The sequence below is a fragment of the Sinocyclocheilus anshuiensis genome, unplaced genomic scaffold, assembly GCF_001515605.1.
Source record: "Sinocyclocheilus anshuiensis isolate Anshui unplaced genomic scaffold, SAMN03320099.WGS_v1.1 scaffold64, whole genome shotgun sequence".
Lineage (NCBI taxonomy): Eukaryota > Metazoa > Chordata > Actinopteri > Cypriniformes > Cyprinidae > Sinocyclocheilus > Sinocyclocheilus anshuiensis.
The window spans coordinates 840,309-848,975 of NW_015557063.1; the positions used below are offsets into that span (position 1 = coordinate 840,309).

General features: G+C 36.7%; 1 protein-coding gene across 2 annotated transcripts in view; it reads left to right on the forward strand.

Moving 5' to 3' along the window:
• Positions 1–7,854, forward strand: part of LOC107676531 (fermitin family homolog 3-like) — a 9,646-nt gene extending 1,792 nt beyond the window's left edge. For both annotated transcript variants that reach the window (XM_016471094.1, XM_016471095.1), the window contains exons 3-15: positions 611–844; positions 945–1,061; positions 1,695–1,863; positions 1,948–2,050; positions 2,139–2,246; positions 2,375–2,503; positions 2,646–2,692; positions 3,712–3,836; positions 4,249–4,355; positions 5,310–5,525; positions 5,634–5,758; positions 5,940–6,081; positions 6,624–7,854. In XM_016471094.1, the coding sequence (XP_016326580.1) occupies positions 611–844; positions 945–1,061; positions 1,695–1,863; positions 1,948–2,050; positions 2,139–2,246; positions 2,375–2,503; positions 2,646–2,692; positions 3,712–3,836; positions 4,249–4,355; positions 5,310–5,525; positions 5,634–5,758; positions 5,940–6,081; positions 6,624–6,803 (1,802 nt within the window). In that variant the 3' untranslated portion in view covers positions 6,804–7,854. The remainder of the gene's footprint in view (positions 1–610; positions 845–944; positions 1,062–1,694; positions 1,864–1,947; positions 2,051–2,138; positions 2,247–2,374; positions 2,504–2,645; positions 2,693–3,711; positions 3,837–4,248; positions 4,356–5,309; positions 5,526–5,633; positions 5,759–5,939; positions 6,082–6,623) is intronic.
• The last annotated feature ends 813 nt before the right edge of the window (positions 7,855–8,667 follow it).

The window sequence follows — 8,667 nt, forward strand, 5'->3', positions numbered from 1 at the left end:
CAGGCTGGGGAGAAAGGTATTTTAATAATGTAAATTATGTGAAAAATAATGCGTTTTTCGAACCACCAAGCATGAGAGCATGTTCTAGTACACCCCCAAAACAAAATCAAGACTTTGTAAAAGAGCATAATAGGACCCCTTTAAAGAATCATCAACACAATATGTATCATGGTTTCAACAAAATTGTTTTCAGCTTTATATAAATAACTGTTTTCAGCATTGACAATAATAATAAATGTTTCTTGGGGACCAAATCAGCATATTAGAATGATTTCTGAAAGGATCATGTGACTGTAAAGACTGCAGTAATGGCTGCTGAAAAAAACATTAAAAAATATATTAAAATAGAAAACCATTATTTTAAATTGTAATAATTTTTCCAGTTTCGTGTTCTTTCTGTATTTTTGATCTAATAAATGCAGTCTTGGTGGGCATGAGTGACTTCTTTTAAAAACATTAAAAAAACCTTACCTACCCCAAACTTTTGAATGATAGCATATTGTCAACAGCACAACAAATTTTCCCATATTTGTAAGAACTGTGTTTAGAATTAAGTATGGTTCCTAAATCGTTATTCACCCTGTGAAATGTTCCTGTGTTTTATTTCTAGATCTGAAGAAGGACTGGTCCGATCATGCTCTGTGGTGGGAGCAGAAGCAGCAGTGGTTGCTGAGGACCGGCTGGACACTGGATAAATGCGGGGTCCACGCAGACGCTCGCCTCGTCTTCACCCCACAGCACAAGCCTCTGCGACTGGGCTTGCCGAACGGGGCTACGCTGAAAATGCGAGCCTGTTTCTCCAGTTCTGCATTTCGCACGGTCATGGGCATCTGCAGGGTTCTCAGTAAGTGAAGGATCAAGATTGAATCCAACACCACCTCTATAAGCAATCTGTTACTAAGTTTCAGGTTTCCATTTCCAAAACGAATCTTTGGTGCTTTCAGATTTACGTCACCCAGAGGAGCTCTCCTTGCTCCGTCCTGTTGAGGAGAAAAAGAAAAAGAAAGACAAAGATTCCTCAGAAGAGCTGTATGATCTCACAGATGTTCCTCTAACCGCAGGTGCACAAAATAACACATTAAAGAAGCTTTTAATACACTGCCGTTCAGCAAGGAGTCACTGGAGTCAGCAAGATTGTATGCTCATCAAGGCTGCATCGACTTGATCAAAACGATTTTTTTATTTAAAATACAGTAAAAACAGTACTACTATGAAATATTATTACAATTTAAAATAACTGTTTAATACATTTTAAAATGTAGTTTATTCCTTTGATTTCAAAGCTGAATTTTCAGCAGCAATTACTCCTTCAGTCTTCAGTGTCACAGGATCCTTCAGAAATCATTCTAATATGCTGATTTGCTGCTCAGGAAACATTTATTATTACCAGTGATGAAAATTGTTGTGCTGCTTAATATTTTTGTGGAAACTGTGATACATTTTTGAGTATTCTTTTGATGAATAGGAAGTTTAAAAGAACATAATTTATTTGAAATATAAATATTTTGTAACATTATACATGTCTTTACTGTCACTTATGATCAGTTTAATGTGTCCTCGCTGAATAAAAGTATTAAAAAAATACTTACTGACCCCAAACTGGAACGGCATAGGCCTCAATTTAATAATAATAACACGCAGTTATCATTTTGGTCACAGTATTTTAGTTTAAAGTGGATTTTATCTGGACGTAGGCTCTGTTCAAGCTCTGTACAATGGCATGCCGGCTCATTTTGCTGACTCTACGAAGACTGAGGCTGTGTATAAAATGCTGTCTGTCGGCTTGCCCTCACCTGCCCCTGAAGCCATCGCTAAACTCTACCGGCCAGCCAGTGTGGTGGACAAAACACATATTCACACCAGGTGCAGCAGAGAAACAAACACAGACTTTAAAAAATATTAATCCACATTTCATCCTTAATATAAATGCTCTTCTGTTCCCTGGAGGTGGCTGGATTCATCTCGTTCACTAATGCAGCAGGGAATACAAGAGAATGACAAACTATGGCTTCGTTTCAAATACTACACTTTCCATGATATGGATCCCAAGGTAGGGGTGTTTGGTTAGGACATGTGTGGACAAAGGATAAAGTTTTCTAAGAGTCAAGAAATTAAAATCGATTCTCTCTTTGTTGTAGTATGATGCAGTGCGCTTGACGCAGTTGTATGAACAAGCTCGCTGGGCTATACTTTTGGAGGACATAGACTGCACAGAAGAGGAAATGATGCTGTTTGGAGCCCTGCAGGTAGAAAACCTAACAGAGAAAACCTAACAAATAATACTGCCGTGGAAACTATAAATCAGATTAGTAAAATTAGCATTAAAGGAATAAACACAAAGGCATTTACCTCTCTTTCTCACTCTCTTATTCAGTACCACATAGGAAAACTGTCCTTGTCTCAGGACATGGTGTCTTCCTGTCAAGGGATGGATGACTTGGAGTCTGCCCTGAAATCCCTGGAGGTCAAGATGGTGGGAGATAGCAACAGCACAGACATGCTGGTGAGAGACACATTCCTCCGTATTAACAGAACAGCAAAAAAGGGGACATGGAGATTGAATTGCAGAGATGCAGAGACAGATTCAGAGGTACTAAATCTACTATCAGAAGTACTATCAGTAAAAATCAGATTTACTTTCACAGGAAAGCATGACTGCTCCAGAGCTGAATGACTACTTAAAAATTTTTCGGTAAGGTTCTTTCCTTTGGCCAAGTCCACTGAAAAAAATAAACATTTTGGGGTAGAAACAGTTTTCACTCATAAATCGCAAGTAAATTTCAGAAACAATTACAAAGAAACAAGTTTGAAACAGTTTGGATAAAACGTGAAAATTTTAAGTCGAAAAATTAAAATAGTATTTTCTTGTAAAATATACTCCAAAAATCTTTGTTTTATTAAAGGGGTCATATGATGCGATTTAAATTTTTCCTTTCTCTTTGGAGTGTTACAAGCTCTTGGGGCATAAAGAAGATCTGTAAAGTTGCAAAGACTAACGTCTCAAATCCAAAGAGATATTCTTTATAAAAGTTAAGAGTCAACCACACCTACCTAAAGCGGCTCGTTCTAACACGCCCCCACATGTCTACGTCACGATGTGGGAAGATTTGCATAACACCGCCCAAATGTTAACGCACAGTTCAACCCAAATATTCCGATGTGTGCAGCACATTTTATAGAGTACTGTTTCCTGATCCTGGGAGAGTAAACTACAATGCCGACTGTTTCTCCAATCACAAATGCAGACATGACTTTATGTTTTTAAGTCATTATAATCCGTAATTATGTCCCCACTGGATGCAACAAATGCCTCGTTTATAATGGGTTTTAATGTTTTTGTCTCGTCGCTCCAGCCGGACAGGGCATCACAGTATGGTAAGGGGCGTAACATTTCCGTCACACGCTTGAGGTATTCGGCCAATCACAACGCACTGGATAGCTGGCCAATCAGAGCACACCTCGCTTTTCAGACCGATGAGCTTTGTAAAAATCGATGCGTTTCAGAAAGGCGGGGTATAGAGGAGAAACAATAATGTACAGTATGTAGAAAATAATGTGTTTTTTGAACCTTAAAAACCGCATAAACACATTTCATTACACCAAATACACAAAATAATGTTCTTTTTAGCAACATCATATGACCCCTTTAACAACCTCGAAAAAAAATAAAGTGCATAATCATTTGATATTTGATCATTTTCCACTCTGCAGGCCTAAGAGACTAACTCTCAAGGGTTACAAGCAATACTGGTGCAAATTTCAGGACACATCGATCTCCTATTATAAAAGCAAAGAGGACCGCTATGGAGAGCCCATTCAACAACTGAACCTGAAAGGTCATTTTTATTTTATTTTATTTTCACCCAATATTGAAATTTTGCTACATGAGAGAGACAGATGAAAGTGATTGAGTGAACTGAACATGCTGCAGTAGAAAAAGAGAACAAAAACTAAGTTGGATAAGTAAAACTTCAATAATAAAATCTAATTGGTACAGTAGATAAATCCCCTGGCCTTCTTAAGTCTTATGAAAAGAAAGAAGATTTTGCTTCGTTCCTTTAATAAATTAAGGTCAATGCATTATGTATGCTTCACCGTCAATGAGTCATTTCTGCATGCAGCTTCCCACACTGTGCTTGTACAATATGCGAATATGTTTTCACACCTCAGTCAAGGCTGAAGCCAAAGTAGACACACTCATCAGTGTAATGAGGCCATGTTATCTGAAACACATCTTCTTCTCTTTAGGCTGTGAGGTTGCCCCTGATGTCAATGTAGCAGGCCAGAAGTTCTGTATCAAACTCCTCATTCCTGCACCAGAAGGCATGAATGAAATCTACTTGCGATGTGAAAATGTATGTAATTGTCGATAACATTCATTTGTAAATGAAAAATCATCAAGGCTGCATTTATTTGATCAAAAAAACAGCAAAAACTGTAATACTGTGAAATGTTATTACAATTTCAAATAATTGTTTTATATTTTGGTCCCACTTTATATTAAGTGGCCTTAACTACTATGTACTTAAATTAATAATTTGGTACAATGCACTTATTTTGTACATACATGGTTTTACATTGTACTTATATTTTAAAAATACCTGCATGTAATTACATCTGTAATTAATTTATGTAATTACATTTCTAATTACACTGTCGACCCATCCCTTACACCTTAACCCACCCTTAAACCTACCCATACCACCAAACCTGTCCCTAACCTTACCCATATCCCACCTCAATAGCAGCAAAAGTGTTTTGCAATACAATATGAACACAATAAGTACATTGTACTTATGTTTTGATGTTAGTACATAGTAGTTAAGGCCACTTAATATAAAGTTGGACCTATATTTGAATATATTTTGAAATATAATTTATTCCTTTTATAGAAAATCTGAATTTTAAGCAAATATTATTCCAGTCTTCAGTGTCACATGATCTTTCAGAAATCATTCTAAAATGTTGATTTGCTGCTTTTTAGTATTCAAAATATTGTGATGCTTAATATTTTATGTGGAAACCATGATACATTTTTAGTATTCCTTGAAAAACAGACAGTCCAAAAGACCAGAATTATTTGATATAGACATTTTTGTTACAATGTAAAAGTATTTAATGTCACTGTTGATCAATGTAAATGCATCCTGGTTGAATAAAAGTATTAATTTCTTTAAAAAAACAAAAATCTGACCCAAAACTTTTTAAGATTTAAAAATTAGATTTAAAATTAAGATTAAAGATTAAAAACAAATTTATTTATTTTTTTTAAATATAATTTTTTGTTCCCACCTGCCCCACTGAATCAGGAGAAGCAGTATTCTCAGTGGATGGCCGCCTGTAAGCTGGCATCCAAAGGCCTGACGTTATTGGACATCTCGTATCAGAGTGAAGTAAAGAACATCCAGACGTTCCTTTCAATGCAGCGTTCCAACTCTGCAGCTCCCGCTGCACAAACTGACGACAGCATCAACACACACAGCCTCGTCTCACCGAGATACCAGAAGAAATACAAGCCCAAACAGGTAGAGTGACCATGAAACTTGCGAGTTATTTCATGTTGTACTGCAATGTTTGTTTCACTTCATCTATTCAGTGTTTGTGTAGCCTTCACCTCTTCTTGTTCTTTTCAGTTAACCCCTCGTATCCTGGAGGCCTATCAGAATGTCGCCCAGCTCTCTTTGACATCTGCCATCTTGAAGTTCCTGCAGATCTGGCAAGCTCTGCCTGATTTTGGAATTTCCTACTTCATGGTCAGGTGAATAGACTAACCTTAGAGGCACAAAAACATGGTCAGCTCATTATGTACCTTTTAAACAAGCTTGCATGCACTTGCATGAGTGTTTAAGAAACAGCAGGTATGCTATAGTATGTGGTAACACAAAACATTTATTTTATAATAGTCGGTGATTCAGCTTCACAGTACAATCTTTTCTTAGGTTTAAGGGCAGTCGTAAGGACGAAGTTCTGGGCATCGCTAACAACCGTCTGATCCGTATAGACCTGGGAATCGGAGATGTGGTGAAGACTTGGCGTTATAATAATATGAGACAGTGGAATGTTAATTGGGACATACGACAGGTAGGTTTCAATAAAAGTATGATAAAAATTATAATAATTGTGTGATACATTTCATTTAAATTAATGAGCCTTCATTCTTGCCCTACGCAATTTGTCCCTGACTTACTGTTCAAAAGTTTGGGTCAGTAAAAACACACTCAACAAATATTAAGCAGCACAACTGTTTGATAATTGATAATTAGAAGAAATGTTTCTTGAGCACCAAATCATCATATTAGGATGATTTCTGATGGATCATGTGACAATGAAGACTGGAATGGCTGCTGAAAATTCAGTTTTGACATCGCAGGAATAAATTACATTTTAAAATATATTTAAAAAAAATAAAGACAGTAATTATAAATTGTAATAATATTTCATAAAATTGTTTTTACTGTATTTTTGATCAAATAAATGCAGCCTTGGTGAGAAACATCTTACCTACCGCCTTTAAATTTTGAATGGTAGTGTATGTGCTATGACCTATGACACATCTTATGTAATACACTAGTTTCACTTAGAAATTCAGTCATTCATATCATCAACACCTGTCTCTATTCTAGGTGGCGATTGAATTCAACGGAAACATTAACATAGCATTCAGCTGCGTGAACGCAGACTGTAAGGTTGTGCACGAGTACATCGGAGGATACATCTTCATGTCCACACGCTTCCGACAGCAAAGCGACACACTGAACGAGGAGCTCTTCTACAAACTCACCGGCGGCCACGAGGCTCTCTAAGCACCAAGCAACAACTTACAGAGAAAAAGAAAACATTACTGAAGCTACAAATGGAGGAAACTGATAAGAATTCAGTGTTAGCACTGCACAGCAACTGTCCCTTTGTTTTGCTTGTTTTCAATGAGTCATCATTTAGTGATCAATATGCAAGCATTGAATTAAGAATGCTAACTGTCTAACAGTGAAACATGGATGTTTTCCATAACATGTTACACACACATGTAATGAGTCTGTATAAACCATCACACTTAATATATAACTGCCTGACAGGAAAATATGACAAAATTAATGATTTAAAACGTCCAAAAACTATCTAACTATTGAAATTTTTTCATTATTAGCAGGGTGTCTATTTCTGCCATCACATGTGAGCAACAGCTCAGGAAACCACTATCATTGTCTGACCAGACAATGATCTATTAGTCGATAGCTCACAATTTCCTATCTCTGTCCAACAGAGTTGCAGTTACTGCACCAGGGTTATTTTTAGAAGGGTGGGAGAGTTTAGTATTGAAAAAGTGCCATCTCTGCATTGTCCTGATGAGTTCACAGCCTTGCTGATTCTCCATTATTCACAAGAAACATAATGTGTTAAAATACTGTGCATAATATTAAGCATTATGGTACACCATTATATTCATTTAAACCATGAAAAAAAATGTACTATTTGAGTGTGTGTATGTACAAACATGTTTTTGAGCTTCTAGTTGTAATTTTAACTCACTCTCAACCCAAAGAAATGACCTCAAATCTACCAAACAATGTGGCAATATTCTACATTATTTTGTAGGTTGGGTTTGTTTTTCTGGTGCGTTTCAGTGTGGCTTGTTGTTTATCAGTACCCATACCCATTGTGATTTCCACATTTGTATTTCGCTTTGGATAAAAGTATGTGCTAAATCACTAATCTGCTAAATCCTTTCAAGCTAAAGAAAAAAATCTAAAGGAAAGTGTAATTGGGTAATAAAGGCTCTTCTCATCCATGGAGGAGAAAAGCAGACTTTTTTTATACCCTTATACAGCATTTGTAATTATGAAGAATAAATAGTACCATGTGAAAATGTTAAACTTCCTCAAAGAGGTTTCTAAAACAACACCCACTGCTCAGTTCATTAGAGGTGTGAGGGTCCGGCTGTAAGTTTCCAGTCTTGACCACAGTATTACTTCTGTCCAGCCAAAGAGTAAGCTCTTTATTCCAGCTGAGGGCGTCACTCAGACAGGAAAATAGGTGGTTTGCAATCACGTGATTCTGATGACGCGCGAAATGCTGCTGGAGGGTAGTGATGGGAAGTTCGGTTCTTTTCCGCGAACCGGTTCTTTCGGACAGTTCGATTCAATAAACCGGTTGAAAAAACCGGTTCACCGGTTCTTTTACGCTCGACGTAATGACGTCATTGGCGATGACGTAATGGCGTTAAGTCTATCGCGGGCTTAACACATTCAAATATAAAGTCAGTAATCATAACATCAGTCAATTAAAACATCATTATAATCTGATACGTTTCTTACAAATTGGATTTTTGTATCTAAAGCATCAACACATATACAGGCAGTGATCTGCAAACTAGGACTGTGCAAATGATTAATATAAGATATAATAATATATTAATAAAGAAATATATAGATACAGGGTGACACGCTAAACGCCACACATAGACACGATGTAAATAAGATATTATTTGCAGTTCTGAGAGCTTCATATCACGGAATCGTGAGATTGCGATAAATTGAAGTGAGTGACAGCTTTTTAGTGATTAGCGTTAGATGAAAGCGCTATTTGCTCGCTTTCCAGGCTATAATCGATTCAGAATTTAAATAAAAGTTGTTTTACGTGCTGCTAACAGGACCAACAGCCACATACCCT